The 21,073-nt window shown below is 38.4% G+C and overlaps 3 protein-coding genes across 7 annotated transcripts in view; 1 reads left to right on the top strand and 2 right to left on the bottom strand.

The window, feature by feature from the left end:
* Positions 1-871: 871 nt before the first annotated feature.
* Positions 872-4,446, bottom strand: LOC146161155 (transmembrane protein 33-like). Its single transcript, XM_083384553.1, has 6 exons — positions 4,299-4,446; positions 4,135-4,226; positions 3,302-3,489; positions 2,549-2,750; positions 2,390-2,473; positions 872-2,052 (listed from the first exon to the last, which is right to left on the bottom strand). The coding sequence occupies exons 1-6, from the start codon at positions 4,365-4,367 to the stop codon at positions 1,896-1,898; spliced, it is 792 nt and encodes a 263-aa protein (XP_083240679.1). The 5' UTR covers positions 4,368-4,446; the 3' UTR covers positions 872-1,895.
* Positions 4,447-8,370: 3,924 nt separating this feature from the next.
* On the top strand, positions 8,371-18,184 carry LOC146161154 (uncharacterized). Of its 2 annotated transcripts, none has more exons than XM_083386085.1 (13): positions 8,371-8,589; positions 8,972-9,127; positions 9,532-9,643; positions 10,249-10,384; positions 10,893-11,076; positions 11,889-12,308; positions 13,678-13,876; positions 14,380-14,512; positions 14,942-15,062; positions 15,671-15,805; positions 16,028-16,141; positions 16,250-16,360; positions 16,544-18,184. In XM_083386085.1, the coding sequence occupies exons 1-13, from the start codon at positions 8,479-8,481 to the stop codon at positions 17,267-17,269; spliced, it is 2,658 nt and encodes an 885-aa protein (XP_083242211.1). In that variant the 5' UTR covers positions 8,371-8,478; the 3' UTR covers positions 17,270-18,184. The 2 variants fall into 2 exon arrangements, with proteins under 2 accessions (XP_083242211.1, XP_083242210.1); XM_083386084.1 differs by having other exon boundaries at positions 16,247-16,360; positions 16,544-18,182.
* The window catches only part of LOC146161153 (adenylate cyclase type 9-like), a 31,588-nt gene continuing 28,365 nt past the window's right edge, over positions 17,851-21,073 (bottom strand). For all 4 annotated transcript variants that reach the window (XM_083386080.1, XM_083386082.1, XM_083386081.1 and 1 more), the window contains one exon: positions 17,851-21,030. In XM_083386080.1, coding sequence (XP_083242206.1) covers positions 20,933-21,030 — 98 coding nt within the window. In that variant the 3' untranslated portion in view covers positions 17,851-20,932. The remainder of the gene's footprint in view (positions 21,031-21,073) is intronic.

Raw genomic sequence — 21,073 nt, 5'->3', positions numbered from 1 at the left:
AACTCCACGATGTTTTGCCTAATTGAACTTTCGCTTAATTCTAATATAGTGGTGGTTTTGACATATTTTGTTGCGTTATATCAGACAAATTTGCCGTGTAGGCTATTCGTGTCTAGGTACTGCATTTTTCCTAATTGTAAACAAGCACAGTTCGAGGCTATGGGTGAATTGTTACTACGAAATGTGACTTCCCGACACTAGAAAACAGTGTTTATTCTAGACTCATTGCTTTTAACTGGAGCAAGTAGCAGTTATATACTGTACATGGTCAGTTTCGCTTTTTACAGTTACATGTGGCTCTGAGAATTCGCTTACTCATATCTGTTAGGGGTCCTTCTTTAAAACACACGACAAAATTAATATCTAACAACTAAAGTTAGAAAAATTGTTCACCCGTAGCGATCAAGTGTCATACTAAGCGAGATTTCTGTTTATTTAGCTCTTTACGTGGAAATAAAAAAAGGTTTTATACCTTGCGTCATCCAGAAAACATTTTATCAGGCAAAATATTTTTGCTCACTGGCCTGAAGGTCCATTACGTAATCTGGCTAACTTACGCTCTCTAGCGGAAACGTTGGAGGCCGATTTGGTAATGGACTTTTGTTTGAGTGAAGTGCTTTGTCCAAATAACTCAAGTCGGGTAATGGTCTTCGTCGAGAAACATAAGTCAAGTTATTTGACAAAAAATTCGCTAAATTGCAGTCATTGACCAATAGTGACTACAACAGCGAAAACTTTTGTGAAACGAAACTATAACTTTAGCGTCATTATACAGTTCTTAATGTAAACGTCTGACAACACTATAATAATGGAGTAATGTCCAAATAAATTTACGTAAAAAATATTTTGAAAAATCAAACGTACAATGTTTAAATCCTTTTAATTATGACAAAAACAAAACAGGACGGAACGAAAATCACGGTAAGACTTCCTCGGCAGATCAAACATTCGGCGTAGTTTGTTACTCTCATGCAATAAATGTAGGATTCCATCAGTGTGCAAGCAAACAAACAAAATGCTCTTAAAGTGGATGGCCAAAATAAGGTACATTTGTATATCACGACAAATCTCGAAACCTATGTGAACTGAATTGGTTTAAATGAGGCGTGGAATCACATTTTTGTGTACCTAATAACGTTGGTGAACCACAAACATAAAAAACAATAATTAGAATAAGGGTTCTAAACAATTTATTAAAAGCCGTATAAACGAAAGATTTTCAGTGTGATCATTCGCCACGTTTTTGTAATCTGTTTGAGCTTATTACTATCATAAATATTGTTGAAAATAACTATCTTTTTATATTAACAACATGGGAGATTCGACATTAGGACATTTTGAGTATTACCAAATCGCTGTGCGAGCAAATATATTTATGTTTACGCCAAATGCGGCGGTTATTTTGTGGATTGGTCTAATGTTTTAGCCGCTATGAAGTTGGAACACAGTATTCGTTGCATAAAGAGAAACAACTTCATAAAAAGTATAAATTCGGTACTTTTTTGCGTTACTCTGATAACCCCCAGGTTGGTAACAACTTCATGCAAAAAACGTGAGCATATATTCTATTACAAGTTCGTAAGTAAACAATTGATATATATGTTGAATAAAAATAACACAAGTAAACCAAAAGTGAACTGGTATCTGGAGAAGCACACAGGTTTTATTGAAGGACGAATAAATAGAACGTTAATTGTCTTGAATGTTTTGGAAGTAAATAACAACCGTCTCCAACGAATAACAATATTACCGCCGGTGTATAGATATGTCGTCATGCGATTGCAATTAAACTGTTCTATAAAAACGTTTCGGTTAGTTCACCCTAATAAATACTTTATTGCTAAACTTCAATTCGCAAAATGTCCAAGTTAAACCATTCCGGGGTTATCATTTCACTATTGCTGTGGCTGGCTTTGTTGTTGGTATTCCATGGGAGGAGCCATCTTGTAGCACATCGACACGACCTTGTGGATGGCAGAGGTAAGAAATCCTGGGCAGCTGGGGCTTTGGGAGAATGTTTCCATTGAAACACGCAGCTCGTAAAACACCATCCTGTTAAGGAAAAAAAATGCAGTTAGAAAATACAATTTCACGGCAGGTGCAGCCAAGGATCTAATTCTGTTTGACTTAACTATCTGAAAGGCCGTGCTGGTACCCTGTAACAATAAAAGTTTAATTGGACATACAACATCAATCAGTAATGCTGTTGCCTTCAACAAAATAATGTTTTATTTGGTCCAAGTGGCCTATACTTTATACATATAATGTGATATTGTGCTAATTAGGCAGCTCATGTGAGTTTTAGTTAGGACCAAAATATAGCTTTAATCCAAAAAATGAATATTATTTATTAAACTTAATTTAATGATAAAAAATTTAAGGACCATACCTTGAGTAGGGATTCCTCCTTGATACGTATCGGTAAGACAAGAACTTGTAGTAAAGAAAGGGGGCAACTACAGTGGCTTTTCCGCTGTAGGATGCAATTGTGGTTGTGCTAAATAATCCAAAAAAACGCAATACAGTAACAACATTCAAAACAACTTACCCAATCAGCATAAAAATAGTGGTTGGCATTAGCAGGACCTCATTAAGGGCAACAAAGCGAAACAGAACAGCTTGGTTCTTGGCAACAGTGTTGATGATTTTTCTTAACAGCAAGTAGGAGTTGGTGCCATATACATCAAACATCTGACGGGTGAAGTTGCTTGCATGAAGAATAGCGAACACAACCACCGGCATCAAAGCAACTTGAAAATGGATCATTAATAAAGGATTGAGTTGAAAATTTTTGACCAAGTTATTTAACATTTTGTTCCTAGCTAAATTTTAAAGCATTATTTATCTTTTGAAATATATTTTTGTTTCATATCATGGAAAGTTAACATACAAATCAAGAGTTTAATAAATTGAGGTAGATAAACTGAAATGTTATTTAGATTTTATTTTTAATTACTGATATTTTGACCATTTTATCCGAGAAAGTTATATCAGCCGATCTATAGGATCAAAGCAACATGACGATAAGACCTAGTTGTCCAAAATAAATTCTGTGTTTTTTCACGAATTTGATATATATGAAGCAGAAATAAAATAAAAACATATAGAAAAAAGCATACAATCCCATTATCCTACAAATTTATCTACACTATTACATGGCAATTGATTATATTTACATATCAATGACATCCCAATGTTCATACCAATGCATTTTGAACTGACAACAGTTTTCAAGGTGCTTTTAAAAAAAAGTCAACTCTCCCTGATAAAGTGTAGTTACACATGCCTGACTTAAACTTACTAGTGATAGGATGTGAGGTGCAAAATATCATTGAGTAGATAAGGTAGTGACAGCTGTCCTCTTGCAGTAAAAGAGCCAAATGTTCTCTTGTAAAGCGAAACTCTGGAACCCTTTGGTGAAGGCGTAACGCACAAACAATTGCATTTGCAATCATGGCTCGCTGAAAGTACTGACCCATGTCAAATGCACTGAAATACAAGCAAAATTGACAGTGTTTCATATTCAATTACTTGTTGAAAACAAATGTCAGATTTTTACTAACAGAATTAATTTTTAGTGCATTTTTATAACATTCAAATGTTAAGCACAGAGTCATATTTGTTTTGTGTTATTTATCATTGACCTTCTCGTAAATAGTTAAGTTTGTGTAGCATTAGGAAAGGCATTCCATGTTGAAAAGTAAGGCCATTTTAGCGCTCAGTCGCGGTCATAGCCGCGCATTTTGTGTAAAATCAACGTTAAATGCGGCCAGCCGCGGAAAATCGCTCAAACACACAAAACTTTGGTCGCGCTAACAGTTTTCAGTATAGTACTCCATTTTCAGCCGTGCAAATTTTTACAAATAAGGTGATTACAGCCGCGCAAATTTGGACGGAAATGGTATTACAGCAGCGCAATTTCAAGCTGCAAAATCGTCTCCCCGCGCCAAATCCAAAGTTTCCAATCTGGAAGGCATTATTAATTTAATTTATTTATTTAAGGTTGATTTCTTTTTATTGTAACGCCGTTGTCCCAAGCTATAAACTGTGTTTCTAAAATTTCAGTCCTATTTTTAAAACATTTTTTTAGATTGAATAACTCGTGGCAAACTATTAAATCAAAAGATTACAAACCTGCAAAAGAACATGTATTGGATACTGAGAAACAGCAAATATAATCTCATGACCCACATTGCAGTTCCAATTTTTCTTGCTGCCATAAAGTTCTAAAAGGGGGATATTTTGGTATTAGGAATGATCAATTTTATATTATGTTTATTATAATAAATGTAACTTGCCATTATAGAGCCAGTTTCTCTTGCTTCATTATCAGCAGCATTTTGCTGTTCAGATGATGCCTCTGACATTTTGTATGCAGATAATTAGCACAAACAGGTGTATAGATAGTTCAAATTAGAAATAAATAAATTCTATCTATAGATCTTAAAAGCTGTGGATGAAACAGTAAAGTAAGGTATTTATTAATTGCAAAACCTTAACCTATTTAGCAACATTGCAAAAAATGAACATATCTTGGAGATTGTTGCTACCATGGTTACGTATGTGACCAAATAAAAGCACACACAATTAAACCTAATTACCTTATCTAGCATCAAACAAAACGTTTACTGCGTATTAGAGTCTACGATTACTAAACTTAAATGTGTGCGCTGTCAACGTGCGGAGAATACCGGTTTTGTTTCAACCGGAATATTTGTATAAAGTACGATGCCAGTTATTCGTTACGCTCAATAATTATTACTTTTATGCATATTTACCAATCGTGCTTCATTGCTTGTAAGTTGTAACCCTTTCTTTGAACTTTAAAAAACTACGATTTCGAATATTCATTTAGCTTTTGCGGCACAAAAAGGTTCGTGCTTAATCGACTAAGATGTGGAACACTGTTTTTTTTTCTTTTTATGTTCTCTAAAAGAAAGGAAACATAACTAGTGCAAATTCTTGCATCACTGCTAAAAAGCATGATGCACTTTTCATTCACTGGTGTATTTCTATTTCCATAAATCATGATTCAGATCAATGAACTATAACGTAAAAATACAAGGCGTACGATTTTTGCTTATATAATATTTACAAGTTTTTCTTCTAGACTAAACATAAAAAATAATAAAGCAAAAATAACACAAAAATGCATAACAAGTGTAGACAATTTAAGAAAACTTGTCATTACGGTATGTATAGTTTAAAACTTTCTGATATAAAATTCTCGAACGTTCAACGTATCATTACACTATAAAATTCTGACTTTTTGAAAAAATCCCCTAAATTGATAAAATATAATATATTATATTAAAATATTCGACATAAATTGAATAGTGTGCGTACTACGTTTCGAACGTTAACTAGATACCTTGATATTTACTGTCACACAGCTTTAGACGCAGTGAAAAAAATGATAAACAAAACAATACGATAAAGACCTTTATTTAAAGTTCATAAAATTCATACTTTTAGTACATTGTGTCCCAGAGTCATTAAAAATAGGAATGTTTTCTTAGTGGTTATTGTTTGTTCCAAAGTGTCTAAATTTCTATGAACTTTGGTTTGTACTTTAAGTTTAAATGATACGTCATCGCCCTACGTATATATACTAGTTCAGTGTGGTCGAACTGCAGGTCCGCGGGCCAAAGTTGGCCCCGCGAGTTCCACTTTTTTATTCCGCGAACTGGACGTCAGCTTTGCTGCAATTTAGCAATATCACTTCAATTTTTGTTTCTTTGTTATTGTAATGGACAAAAAAGTTCGTAAATCATCCTTTGTGATTTCATAATTATCGTAGCTGAACAAAGGTGTAGATTTCAAAGTTAGTATGCCATAGGCCAGCGGTTCTTAACCTGGTGGGCGTGCCCTCCTAGGGCGCCAAGCAATTCTTAAGGGGGCGCGAGCTCCAAGTCAATATTTTTTGCAATGATTTTAATAGTTTCGTTTGGGTTGTACACCACTCCTACAGCGCTGTTGGCTACCAACTCTGTTTTTGCCATGTTTTTTTTAACATTGAAACTGCAAAAATTGTTCGCGCTTCGCGCCAATCTTGTTTTTTTACTTTTCTTGACTATGTTTTAGCCCCAAAGTCTCTTTCAGTGCCATTGCATGTTTTCATATCATCGAATGTATAACGGCCATTTAATTACAATTTTTCTAACTTATAGATAAACGATAAAAGTCACCCCCCGTTCAAACTATTTTTTATCCATACCGGTATTTTATATATGACAACAGGCTTGCAGCAGGGGGACTCAAACTTTTTTGCGCGAATCTATAATGTTTTTGCAATATGGTCGTTGTATTGTGTGTCGCCACATCTTTTGAAACAAGATAACGTACTGTTTAAATCAATGTGTCGAGTTTGTTGTGTGCCCAATGCGAAAAGACTCCTAAATTTATAGTTTAGCGCCAATCAACCAATTAAACTTATTTTTTTTCAAGTTGTCTTAGTGATATTTAATAGAAAATGCCGAATTGCTTTTCGTAGGGGGGCGAAAGGCATATGAAAATTACCAAAGTGGAGCGCTGCTGAAAAAAGGTCAAGAACCACTGCAATGGGTTATGTATAATTTGCCAGGAATAAGCCTAGAATCTCTATTTAAAACATTGGCCCGCAAAAAAAATTGTTTCTGGCCCACGATGAAAATAAGTTGGACCACGCTGGGCTAGGTAATTATACTAAACGAAGTTTTATTTGCGGGCGAATTTTATATAAAAAGTGAATTTTATATTTTGACACATTTATCAGGCCTACCCGGCCACATTAAACAACACTATTTTGTTTATATTCATGATAATTTTTTAAAGACGACGTCACAAAGTTACTTTATAACGCGACATAACAAGTTTACATTAAAATAAAATGTCATAAAGTTACATGTAAACGTGACGTCATAAAACGTAACCTTGAGAACACAACACATTTCTTTCGTTTGGTTAAAATTTTCGGTTGGAGAGGTGGTGTTATTTTCAATAAAAAATCTACATAACAAAGATGTCAGTGATTCGCGCAAAGCGAAAAAACGCTTTCTTTTTATAGCTTAAGTTGCCGAAACTTTCATTTTCGAAGGTGTGGTCTGTGGTGGGACGCACAAAGCCTTTGAGCTAAAAAAATGCGTTTTCGTAGCTAAACCAAGCAAAAAGTATAGTTTTTTAAGGAGGGCATGGCCACGTGCCTACCCCCTTGGATCCGACCCCGGCCTGATTCTGTTTTTACTTAAACCAAATAGCGTTAAGTTAACCTAAAGTGTAGCCTATCGTTTTGGACTTTGTTTAGGGTCTTTTTGAGCAACGACACAATGGTACAAAACTTTGCGAGAATGTTCCATTCTTTAAAACCGGGTATTTTTTTTCTTTGGCTTAGCGCAGTGAAACAAAACGCGAATCAAACTTCACATGTCAACATTGGTTCGTCGGTGACGTATTTGTTCTGCGATTCGTTGCATCCCATTCCAGCTCAGTCGAGGTTGCGTATACGCGCGAACGAAAATAACCACCCTCCAAGGAACGATCACGTGACTCATCGTCATAAATCTTGATTATCGCCGCCTAATGAATGCGCTTCATCCATTCGACGCCCCACCATTGGCAAATGGCAGAGTGAAATTCGAAACGGTGAGGGTGGACAGTAGACAGAACAAGCAACCTAGCCTTGAAGCCAAGTCAAATATTTTAGAATTTAGATTATATCTGATTGTGATGCTTAACTTAGTCGTTTGGAAATAATCTGAATGTAAACAAGGTTATTAAGCCAACAAAGAATATGTAACATGTTTTGAGATGTTTAGGCAATATAAGAAATATTACCTCGAGAACATAAAAAATTTGTCAGGAAAAATATTTTATAGCGAAAAATCTTTTCAGTGTTTTAATTCCTAGAATTATTTAAACTCACAAAGTGCACCTCAATATAAAGAGATACTGCGTAAATATGTGTAGTATATAGATAAGTTCGTTGAAATTCTATCTCTGTTTTCATATTTACTAGCGAACATCGCAGGAACATAGTGTGTGTGTTCCGAACTTTTACAAACATATGTGTTTCATCAAGTTGATTGACGTGTGGGACTGGTGCGAACCTCAGAACGCGTTCGTATGTGGTAAACGCATTATCGCTGAACTTTTCAAGCGTACGGCCTTTGCACTTTTAAATCAATACACCCTCAGAGGAATTATGAGCTGTGCACTTTTAGCGTATGCATATACTGATATGTGCTAAAAAAGCGTCGGTAAAAAGATGTTTGCGAAAAGAGATATAAGACCTATTAGTTGTCAACTTATCACAGATATTAATGACCGTTTCAACATAAGTTCATGTTTTTATGAAAACACGACATGTTTTTATGTGTTGTTGTAATCAAGGCCGCGGAGGGTAGTTTATCACGGGTAAGAGTAAGAAAAGTTAAAAACAAATTGTAAGGCGAACTTCTGTGATTGTTTTGAAAAGCAATCCAGTTGCAGTTCCCTGTAAAAATGTCTTCAAACGGAGGCGATGGTTATGGACATATGCTGGAGAAATACAGAGAAATTGACGAAGATGAGATTTTGTGCAATCTAACCGCAGAAGAACTTGAGCAGCTTGAGGTATGAGAACATATCACGTGGCAATTGTAAAAATATAAATGCAGAATTAAAGTGGCATTTCATTGCGTTTAAAAAAAATAATTAGTGAAAATACATTGGATAGCTGTAGTCTCACATGTCAGACAATACCACACCAATCGTACCATACCTAAGGCTGCCTAGCATACAATTAGGCGAAAACATTTAGTTAGAAAACTGCATTTGTTAAACATAATATAAAAAATCGGTAAACTGCGTCCTTGAATCGTTTTTCATAATCAGTTTGATGTAACTATAATAAAAACGGCCTAAATCTAATTTATGTATAACAAAACAATTGAACAGAGCTTGATAAAGTCAAAGATAAAATTTAAAGCAAGTTTTTACTACTGAATCAATGCAGGGAGAAATCGACAGGGAGGTGTTAAACAAGATACCGGAAGGTCAACCCGAGGCGGCCAACGGCTACAACTACTCCTCCTCTTCGGAAAGTGAAGAATCTGAATCTGATGATGAGTGCGAAGAGCAAGACACGACACCGTCGCAACATCTTGAGGAGGTACGATGGTTTATTCTAATCCCCGTCTAGTTTATTTTTTACATTTTTTTACAGTTTCCACGATTAACCACTCCATTTAAAGCGGTACAAATGTAAAGACTTCCTCACTCTAAACATATTATTGGTGGTTTGATTTGAACAGGGATAATAAAGATGATGCCAGTTATTAGCTTGGGTAACATTTTGTTTTTAAAGTTTATACGTTTAACAATTCAACTCAGCGCTTGGTGGTAGTAAGACTTTTATTCTTTTTTAACAATTGTTTTAAAGGGGTTTAACACAATTGTTAAAAAAGCACAAATGTTAAAAAATCACAAAAAGTTTTAAAACGGTCTAAAGGGACGAAATCAGCTGTTTGACATGCCTTTTCAAATGAGACTAATTGTATAATTTTTGTTCGCTAGACAAGAGATCGATCAAGGCGCTTATCTTCCCATCAGGCAGATCAGACTCCTAAGGTGCCAGAATTCGCAAAACAAAGACGCCCATCGCACGACATTCAAAAGAAGAAAACAGGTACGTCTCGAGACTGTGTCATCCATTCCAGCAACATGATTGTGTAATAAATTTAACTAACTTTCACTACGACATTATTGAACTAATAAACTAAGATATGTTGAGTGTGTGCTTGAGCAATATGATAAGAGTAAGATGGATAACCTAGGGTATTTTTTCGACTTTGTTAGTGGTTAGCAGCCAATCGATTAAAATGAAGGTAATGTTAAATTACAATGCGACAAGATCAAATAACAGTTCACAATATGTTTCACAAAGCTGTTATCAAAAAATTTAGTTGATTTGGAACATGTCCTCTATAGCATTCCTGCTTTGCCACATTGAAGTTGCTAGTACTCTGTAGTTTTGTTTTTTCTTTTTTATCAAACGGTGGTCTTACCTAGGAGAAACGAATGAATAGCAAAATGCATATTAGGTAAAGGGCGGTAAGTCAGCATTGGTGCAGGCCTAGCAGTCGTCCGACAACCGAGCACTCTTAAGGTGCTGGTGCCGCCAAGGGAGGCAATTTTTGTCAACACCCTGGCAGTATGGGTGTGCGAATTATCTCTCTCGACAGGGCGCACTAAAATGGCAAGTAGACTAACCAAAACAAATCTTCTCACCAGGCAAAAGTCAGCATCACGTCTTCAAAGTGCCGGCGCTGCGCAAGACCAGCTCCCGGGAGCGACTGAGGAAGCAGGGCAGTGAGGATGGAGGCGAAATGAAGAATGAGCTCATGCACGCCGTCAAGCAACGATCCAAGTAAGTTCGAACTGGATGCTGTGCAACCCATTTATCTGCTGGTTGAATCCAACGTCATATCACTGCAATGCCACTATAGTGTTGGTTAGGGATAATGTCAGTTCCGATTCGATACAATTTTCGTTAAAAACAAATTCTAGGCAGCATGTCTATCACGGGATAATTGCGCGCGCGTAGTTTCTAATATGTGCTCATTATTATCGTTCAATTTCGTGCTTTGTAGAATCTTATTAATTAGTGACATTTAAAAAAAATATGACTGTTATAGTTAATTATAACTGTTAACTTACCAATTGTTTGTTTATATTTTCAGAAAACCTTTTGCCGGTTATCCAATTTTATTAGCCATACTCTTTCGTATGTATATTTTCTAAAAATTTATGTTTTTTTATGTCTTTCGTAATGCTCTTTTATGGTTTAGTTTATCCATCAAACTTAAAATGCGCGCAGTAACCTTTATGCGCTTAAATTTTATCCAATCCCTTAACAAAAAAGTATCAATCCGCAGACGGAGAACGTGTAGGGCAAACAGCAGTGGAGTAAGTCGGCGATACACAAGGAAAAACAGTTCAGCCTTGTTTAAGCGACGCAACAAGGAAAAGATCGCCAAGGAATCCAAGAAGGACGCCCAGCCTGTCAACTCCAACTTCATCACACAAGAAATGTTGTCACTCCGGCCCCGTTTAAAAAAGGTAAGTACATTAATGAGGTCATATCCCACTGTAGCAATTACTAGCAAAGCACAAGATGAAACAGTACTGACAAACATATATTATTATGAGCCTTGATTGCGCTTCAAAATGATGTCTATCGTAGAATTAGTTAAGGCCCCATGTTGCTAAGGTTATGCAGGCTTGTATCGGAAAAGCATCGAGAAAATATATTTTTTGTTTTTGTAGAGATTGTAGTTAAATGTAGAATGAATAAACCTTGCACAAAACTATAGGCAGTATTTTGTAACAGTTTCATAAATTTAATTCTACTTTTCGTTTTGTGATTTATGATAAATTTTAGAACTTTTGCAGCGAAAGAATTACTTATTATCTGTTGGGTATAGTCTAGGACTTTTTTACTATAGCATTGTTTACCCCTGGGAACCCGCCCATGAACCAACCTCTTTTATGAGAAAAAGCCAGGTTTACGATTATTAAGTTTAGTTAAGTTTTTGCCAGTGATATGCCTTTTTTGATAATCGTTTTGTTTGTTGGAACAAATTTTAAATAGTTGATCTAAAAAACAAGCAAATAAAATATTTGTAAACGTTAAAAAACGCAGATACCTAGTTAACGCGAATATTCCAACTCACCATTCTATCGGTATATTCAAAACCAGAATTTTAACACGAATCAAACTTTCCGTTTTCACCAAGGCACTTGACGAAATATCAAAAATTTGTTTATAATACTGCTGTATGAGCAACACTCGGTTATACATTATGCCTAGCAGCAATAGCTTATTTCATCAAAATTTAAGTTTAAAAAAAATATCCACATCGCCTTGCCAGGTGGAAACGCGTGAAGCAAAACTGCCAGATGTTCTGCACGGCGTAAGCCTCAAGCACATCACGGAGGGCGTCAAGCGAAAGGAGGAGCAAGCAGCGGCCAACAACAACGACGACGAGAGCGAGTTCAGTAACTCGCAGAGTTGCGTTGACGAGTCGGACGCGGACTCCGAGGGCAGCGTCAACTCGGACCAGCGAGTCGACCGCGCCGTGGCCGAGGCCAACGACCACCTGCACCGCCAACTGAAGCGCTCGCCGCCAAAGGACCCAGTGGATGACGTCATGACGATGACGTCATCGACGACGGCGGGTAGCACAAGCGCCGAGTCCTCGTACGACGTCATCGGCGAGCTGTCAATCAACCCGAACAGCGTCGAGGAAACCCTGCTGCGAATTTGGGAGAACGATCCCAGTCTGACGGAGGTAACCGCATCAGGTCGCGCTTTGCTTTGTGACGTCATTGCCGTTATTTTCGGCGGCAGCTGCTCGCTGCAGGTTAGCGCGCGCCTTTGCGTCTCTCCGGGTGTTTGCGTCACGACGCAAAACGGACGTTGTGACGCACGGCCCGCTGCTTGACATATAAACACATTATTATTTAACAAACATTATATAGTTCAACTAAAACGAAGAGGGAACGTTATGAGTTAAAAGGTTAGGTATCGGATGGCTCAAATTGTTTTTAAAACGTGTCTATTTATTTATGAAAACACGCTGTAAGTTCAAACCATATAAAGTCTTCTGGCAGTCACATGACACGCAGCGCAACTGGCGATATTACTGATACGCTGACAGCTAGCGCAAGTGCGCCGGCACCACTTGGCATCTTCCGGACCCCAAACGGACGACAGGCCCGACTTTCAGCGAATCGTAACCCAGTCACCCTGTCCAAATAGCAATAGACATAAAGCGTGTCGCGTCTGCTGGCGCCTACAGCGACTCGTACAGCTTCAGCTGCTGCTCGCTAACGATGATCTTCGGCCGCACGCGCTCTCATGGGATCTGGCCTGGCGCGATCAAACGGGACTGGAATCGCAGTGCTGGCGGAAAACGCTAACGTAAATAATTAATCCCAGTGTTGAGCGAACCGTTTGGAACTTTGGTACATGTGCAAACCTTGATGTATTGCACTACAACTTGATCAATTGAAAATATTGCAAATAACGATAAGAACACCTAATTTAATGTCGCACAAGCCGATAATGAGCTTATTATTTCACAATTCGGCCATATGTTGTACTCATGCAAACGAATTAAATAAACGCCAGCAAAACCTTTTCGAAATGTAATCACAAATAGCAGGAATTTTACATTTTTCTCTTTTATATTACTGGTTGTTCTTTTTGTAGCCAACCAACACACCAAATGTTTAAAATGCATTTGTTTACAGGTTTTACTCACCTTCCCAAAAAAACTAATAATAAGCAGATTGCGCTTATTTTTTATAGCAAGTGGAACAAGTTTTTTTCTACAGAAAGTTCTTCTCGTTAATTTGTATGTCAAAAAACTTATGAAGACGTTAAGTATTATGTAAACTAACAAAAAGCCTTAATGTTTTTCCTGCTACATATGTGTGGCATTATATACCAAGATCTCTTATAAAAACTCCTTAAGAATTACATCTTGCTGAAAAGCTTCTATCATTTTGAATTAAGGCATGTGATTCACAGCTAAATACTACTTTAGTTCCTTAGAGCTTAACCTATTAAAATTTACTTTATTGTATTAAAATGCGAATTTTGTCGTTACTTGAAAATATATTGATGTCAGTTTGACAACCTTGGTCTTGCATCAGGTCAATCTGAACAACATACAAAACGTTCCGATGGAAGCCTTCGAGGAGCTGGCAGACGCGATGGAGGAAAACACGCAGGTGAAATCGTTGCTGTTGGCAAACACAGGGCTGACAGACAAGGCGGCCCGGGCGCTCGCCTCCATGATCAAGAAAAACAAGACGCTGGAAAACCTGAACGTCGAGTCCAACTTCATAACAGGTGTGTTCGAAAAAAACAGAAAATATTTGAACAAATCATTGCAAGCAACCTGGTCATGTTCATAGTTACGCAAAACGAATGAAGGTCGAAAAGCGTTAAAAATATAGTTTCATTAATAAAAACATCTATGTAAAACACATTATAAAGGAAAAACTTGTTTCAGGTACAAAACAAGTCAAATTGAATTTTAGGCTATTTATTGCATTCGATATATTTTTGACAAAAAGTGTTTGTCATTTGCCAATGTTGGAAAACAACTTAACCTTAACTCAAGCATGCCTTTGTATGAAGATACTTCGTTTTTAAAAGATTTGGTTCAACTAAAAATAAATTAAAAAAGGAGAAACTGTTTTCCTGTTGTCCCAAGACCATCTAGCGTTGTAACTTATAAGGTTTGTAACGGCTATGACTCGAACAGATTTCAAATTTCGTTACCCAAAGTAAAGACCAAGTTATCCGCCTTACACTGCAATGCCACGGATTAATTGGAATTACTTGCGCAGGTGGGGGCGCGCTTCGAATCGTCGCTGCTCTGCGAAAAAACGCGAGCCTTCGCGAAGTGAGAATCGACAACCAACGACACATCTTCGGTGCCAATGTCGAGCACGAGTTTGGCAAGATACTGCGCGACAACCAGTGAGTAAATGCCTGCTTGAAATCTTTCACCGCAACGAATGACGTGATGTTCAGTTTCGGGATTGTCGACATTGAAAAGTGATTTTCTATGTTGGGCTCTCGAATCATAGCGGTTGCGTATTCCTTAACTTGCCTACTAAACAACTTTTTATGATTACCATTGAAACACCGGGCAAAGTGAATTAAGCTGAGCCCGAAAAACTTATATCATGAAATTTATGTAAAATTCGCCCAAATTAGAATAGGTCAAAGTTAAATAATTTTTTTTTATAACGATGTTATTTTGTTATCGAACAGACAACATTTTTGATAATGTAAAAATAGTGATTAAACTGTTAAAATTTATGTCAGACACTGTTCCAGCATGTTCGAAATTCTCCATTCAAATATTGCGTAATGATTGCTTAAAATCTTGTTGTTGTGACGCAGCACGATCTTACGGTTCGGCTATCAGTTTGCCAACCCGGGCTTGCGCATGACAGCATCTAACTCTCTGACCAGAAACATGGACCAAGTGCGAAAGAAGAGACTGGCTGAACAACGCATGAATGTATGTTGAAAATCCCGGGGTTTGTTTGAATTGGGGTTATAAAATGCAAAAGTAGCGAACGACATCGCTTTACCCTTGCAACGAAAGTCCAAAAAATCATTGATTGGTGTTATAAAAAATGACTTTAAATTTCTACTATTCATGACTTTTAATTTCTACCACCTGGTTTACGTGTTTACTTTATTTTGTATTCGTTTGTTAGAGACTGATGATGCCGTGATTGGCGAAATATATTTCTCTTTTATAAACTAGAACCTATAGTGACTGATTTTGACTGAAACAAGAAAGTCTATACTGTTTTGCTACCATTCGAAGTCATTGTCGTCATTAACGTGCATTAGGGCGAGGAGATATCTTCTTTTTCACATATTCAGTTTGCATTGGTATTATAACTATTTACGAACTTTGTATCTAACTCACTAGGCGAAATTGGGTTAAATGAGCAACACTGAATGAAGGTTAACTTGTCAAGCCTCAGTCATTTTCGTAGTCATCCTTTGGGCCAATATAAGAATTTTTTGTTTTATAATGTACACCTAGTTTATTTTTTTTTGTTATAGCTTAGCCGCCTCCCATGATGAACTAATCAATCATTTGCGTATATTTAGCCCACTAGGCCAACACTTCGTCGCCAGACCAGCAGCGAATGGTACAGAAGAGAAAAAGCCCAGCGATTGGAGAACATGAAGAAAAAATGCGTGTTACTTGATGCAACCGGATCAGTGCAGGACAAGGATCTGCAGGTGCACACATTAACACCATGATCGTCAGAATAAACATTTGTGCTTTGACTTAGAAATGTGATTAATAGAACTGCAAAAATACAACTGATATGACACAATAAGATGTGTCATTTCTGAACAGCCACAGATTGAATAGCTTCATACAAAAAGTAAAAAAACTTTTGAAATTTTATAAAACTTGCATTCTATCTACTTGCGTATTTGACAGATGTTTTGTTTCAGAAAATTCTGGGCCAGATGAATCCAAACGAATTGAATATGCTGGAAAACTGGTTTTCAAACAGACTTCAAAACTTAGCTACTGGTGAGCCCGAGAGAGAAAACAAAACGGGCAAGGTAAGATTTAAAATGCAGACGAACGCCCTTTCGTTTGAAAAATGTCCTTTTACGTTTTCCCTCAATTGCAATGCTATATATCTATGACGTGTAATATATTTTTAGCAGACGCAACCGAAACCGCACAAAACTGCAAAACGAGCCAAGCCGCCAGTTGATCTCAGAACGCAACTCATGGACTCAATTCGCACCGAAAGTCCGATGCTAAACCTAAAAAAGGTAAGTTAGGTATGTTGTGGTTCTAGATTCTTGTCGACGGATTGTTTTCAAAGTTGCCTCCAACGGCATAAGTGATCAAATAGTGCGATAAAAATCATTATTACTTCGACGTGAATAGTTTTAACACAGTGTCAGTAAACTCTCCTTTGATCTCGGATTGTGCACAACCTTCATCGTGTTCAGGGCAAAACGATAGCGAGCGACTTCTCGGCCACCGAATCCGAGGCGGAGCAGGAGAGCGCCACAAAGCAAAGGGCCCAAAAGCAGCAGGAGCTCATAAGAGAGGAACCGGCACCAGCGAAAGACGTTAACACGAACAGGGCGAGAGTTGCACCCAAGCTGGTCATCCCACCGACTGAACAACCAAAGTCACCCCAGGTGCACGGAGATCACACGCCGACGCGTTCTCTCCCGCGGACGCCGGAAGTGGCGACGCCGTCATCGTTGAGGTCATCTTCCGCTGCGAAATCGAATGACGTCACGTCGAGCGAGAGCGATGACGTCATCGAGTGGAATGAGGACGAGGAGTACGATCCGGACGAGTACGAGGTGGTCGAGATCGAAGTAAGCGAGAGCGACGGGGACCTGACCCATTCGTCATCCTCCGAGGAGAAAGATGAAGATGAGCAGAAGCAAGATGCGGAAACGAAGAAGAGCAAAAAACGAGACGCTGTCCAGGCTTTAGAGCGCTTGCATATTTTCGACAAGTACCAGGGCTTGTTGGGCAACGAGGAAGACAAGGAACAAAGCCCGCCTTCTCTGTTGAAGTCCAGCCAGCTGACGCCGTTCACGTCGCCTACGTCATCCAGGGTATCGATGACGTCAGCTAGTCCGTCGACTCCGCGGCCGCTTCGCGACGACGAGTCGTGGATCTCGGGCAGACCATTTTACAAGTTAGGGGCAAAATAGTTGCTTTGGATAGAAACTGAAAATGGTCGTGTTTTTTTTTTGTATATTGTTGTTCGTTCGTTTCGCATTGTACCATAAATGTACAGTTGCTGGTGTTGTGTTATGCTGCGCGCGTGCACTAAGTATTGTATTGTTGCGAAATGGAAAGAAGCACTTGTGTAAAAGCAAAGATCCAGCTTTCAAGGACTGATGGTTAAATTGTAATTGTACTCATGCCCCTAACAACAACATTTTTATCAGATCTGTTATGAAAAATTTAGCACAGGTACAATTTCCAGATTACGAAGTATGCCAACTCTTTAAGATACTTCTAACACTTGGTTGTTTGCCTTGACGGACGTAAAAATGGAGAAGCTATTATATAAACAAGGTATCACACCATTAGCCTGAGTTTGTATCTAAATATTTACAAGTGTGGCTCACTTAAAACATATTGCCTGTGCTAAGTTTACATACCGAACAAAAGGTAAAACTAATTAATCACCGTGAATTCTGTAAAAACTCTTAAAATGGCCACAGTTAGCTATCTGCGTCTCTCAACTTCTCAACCTGTTAAGGTGCTATTGCAACAGACAAACGCACACAATGCAACAGTCGCCTATATTGTAAGTAACGAGGTGCGCTCGAAAACAAGTATAACGCTAAGAAATTCGGTCTCGGTTGTTGTCGACCGGTGTGCGTGGCGCTAAGGAGGAAGCTGTACAGAAAAAAAGTACTACACACAATAAGAGCCAAACGCTGCCCGACTAACGTGTCGAGATTTAAGGAGACTGTACACACAGTACACGCATTTTTTACGCACACAAAAATGTTATCCATAAAATACTTTTATAAAATTGTCTTTAGTCGACATTATGTCTGCATATGCAAATTGACGTCAAATAATGAAAATTATACTTAGTGCGTTGCGAAATAAACGGGTCAAACACGCGTACTGTGTATATGAGAACCTTTGAAGTGCAAATCTTCGACGTAGATATCAGGAAATCGTAATTGGGAGAATATTTTCTTATCGTTGCAATTTGCAGGAGTTGAATTTACAACGTCGTACCGGAACACTTCTGAAAGAAACGCGGTTAAACGGCCGCGTGGTATGGATTTGAGGAATGTCGAAATAGGTCTATGTTGACGACAAAACGAAAAAAACGAATGGGTTTCACCAACGAAGAAAAAGCGAAAGTTCCTAACCGCGTTATTTTATGTGGTAAACAAGAGACACTATGGACAGATGTTGGTGGTTTGAATTCTGCCTATCCAAAGAGGAACAAAAAGAAGAAAAAAAACCTAATACCTTTGTGGAAGTTAATTATTGCTGATGGGGAAAATAAACGGCGTGTTATTTAAATCGAGTATTGCTTTTGTACTTTTTGTTTCTTACGTTAAACGCCCGCGAATGTGTCATCAAGACAAGAGGTGCCAAATCTTTAATGAAGAAAAATACGGTTGGAAATCGGAAATACGAGTAAGCAGCAGCTCGACTAGTGCTGCCTGTAAAAAGCGACCGCGCACGAAAAAATAAAATCGAAACAAAACAATGAGAAATCATAACGTGTTACCCTGGTCGATTTAGGCCGTTCAGACACGATTTGAGTGGACATAAAAATGTATTGCGTTTTGGATTTCGCATCTTTAGGCGTCACCTTGCCAAGCAAAATAAATTCATCGCAGTTTTTAACTAAAAAAATACAAACGAGGATAAATCATTGTCTATAAAGGTATTTCAAGTTTTGTTTACATTTGCAATTGGCTGTGCTTGAGAGCACAAGCATTTTTTCCGCATCGAGGTTATAGTAAAGAAAGCAAATCAAAAGGCATCGAGTTAGCAAAATGACATCCGGATAAGAGCCCGCCGTTGCAGCAAGTTACAGAACGTGCTAACCATTCGTTTGAATATTCGACGCTTCGCAACAATACCACGATAACGTTCCTCGCTTTCTGGCGCATTGCAAAGTAACGTGTAGATTGTCAATTAAAAAAGTCCGCAAATTAGCAGTTCAGGCGTGTCAGTTGATTAGCAGCTGAGCAGCGACACCGGCTACGGGTGCGTTAAAATGGGGAACGAAGATAAACGTGTTTTGCACGCAATTCAAAAGGATCGCGGCATTAGCAAAACCCACCCTAAAAAGTAAACGTTATCGGTTAAAAAACTATAAGTCAAACTAACAACCGCTATATCGGCAGGTAAGTCGGCTGTTTTTGAAATTAATGATACATATGGAAAATTGTTGGCTGTTGACTCATACTAGACAACGCAAATGGTGGTTTGGAGGGCATTATTGATTTTGCAGTTTAAAAAATACGCAAAAGTGTGGTATATAAGGCGAATGATCGTTATTATTGCAAACCGATGTGTTATTTCATGGTAAGCGGCAGAGCATTTGCTTGTTGCGGACAGAAGGAAAGTCGTATTGGAAATATTGCAATGCAAAAAGTGGTTGACGGGGAGTAAAGGTAGTAATCTATGTTGACCAGGTAATAAATGCGATGCGGTGATTTTAGTGATTCAGTAAAGCGAGTAGGGTAAATCGGAGGATATAGCGGGCCAGGCAGGCTGCTAACCCGAAACAGGGTGTTAGGCCAAATAGTGAATATACATAATATAGATATATAATGGTAAAACGAGCAATGCAATGAAAACGACGATGGTAGTATTGCAATGGAAAAAGCGCCTGGGTAAAAGTGAGCGATCTCGCACGCAAAAACAGGAAAAGTCAGTAACAACTACTAGGTACAACGCACGACATTATCGGGAAGCGGTTATTGACATGCAGATGAAAATAGAGAATCGTTGCGGGGAAGCATTGCCGACGCGATACAAGCGCACATAAAGAATCAAATGGGTCGTGCGCCGACCGTGGAATCACCTTGGGGAATCCGCGCGGCAACAGGTAAAACATGGACGCGGCGGTAGAAGACGGAAACAAAGAAGGCGAGCACGAAAAGGGGTGTTGAAGCAACGCAGATAACAACAGGTACAACATCAACGACGACAACAACGGCAAATATCATCGTGGAAAAGAAAGCAATAACATCGGGGTAGTCATAATAACAATAATAATAATAATATCATCAGGTATTATTTGTCGCCGGATTTAGAAGCGAGCAGACACGAAACCGACAACATCAACAACGATAGAATAAGAAAGAGTAATAATCTTGGTTAAAACGCGGGCGACGAAAAAAATGGAGAGGGGTATAACACGCATCACAATCACATCACGTGGTTAGAAACTTTCGAGATCGCACACAAGGCGACGTGAAGAAGACTGAACGCGAGGTGCGTAGGGCGAAACGACGAAATACTGAAGGGAACGGGGGACTTTCCAGACTGTGCCATCGTAGCAGGAGTTTTAACCACTATTCGCGCGACGTTACTGCATTAAATCAGGAAAAAATAGTGCCACAAAAATTAGATTGTTTCGCGCTTATAAAGGCAGGCTTTACCGTTCGGGCAGTTAAGGTTTAAAACGCCGCGTTTCGGTTTTATGTTTAAGTGTGCAAGGAGGATAACGCGTTCTGTGCTCACTTTAGCATTTGTCGGGCGTGATCAAATAATCTTCGTCAGGTAAGTTTAAGTTCGGTTCACATTAAAACTGTAAAATCGTCGCAGGGCGTGAAGCGGTTGTTTGCACAAATATGGAAAGTTCTCGAAAGCGGAGGCCGTCAGCAAAAGGGGTTGTAGTCGAACTTTGGGTTAATGGGGAGCTTTCGGGTGGACTCGTCGTCTCGCACCATCAGGTACGTCTTCATCATTCCTTTGCCTGCGATACGAAAAAACGGGCGTTAAACGTATACGGCTCCAGA

Source organism: Ascidiella aspersa, chromosome 3, assembly GCF_963924565.1.
Source record: "Ascidiella aspersa chromosome 3, kaAscAspe10.2, whole genome shotgun sequence".
Taxonomy (NCBI): Eukaryota; Metazoa; Chordata; class Ascidiacea; order Phlebobranchia; family Ascidiidae; genus Ascidiella; species Ascidiella aspersa.
This window is presented reverse-complemented; position numbering and strand designations above follow the sequence as displayed.

Coding starts and splice junctions, on each gene's coding strand:
- LOC146161155 (XM_083384553.1), bottom strand. CDS start 4,367: ATGTCAGAGGCATCATCTGAACAGCAAAATGCTGCTGATAATGAAGCA. Junction 4,227..4,298: donor GAGAAACTGGCTCTATAATG/GCAAGTTACATT, acceptor TCCCCCTTTTAG/AACTTTATGGCAGCAAGAAA. Junction 2,474..2,548: donor ACTATTTTTATGCTGATTGG/GTAAGTTGTTTT, acceptor TGCATCCTACAG/CGGAAAAGCCACTGTAGTTG.
- LOC146161154 (XM_083386084.1), top strand. CDS start 8,479: ATGTCTTCAAACGGAGGCGATGGTTATGGACATATGCTGGAGAAATAC. Junction 9,644..10,248: donor CATTCAAAAGAAGAAAACAG/GTACGTCTCGAG, acceptor TCTTCTCACCAG/GCAAAAGTCAGCATCACGTC. Junction 11,077..11,888: donor TCCGGCCCCGTTTAAAAAAG/GTAAGTACATTA, acceptor TCGCCTTGCCAG/GTGGAAACGCGTGAAGCAAA.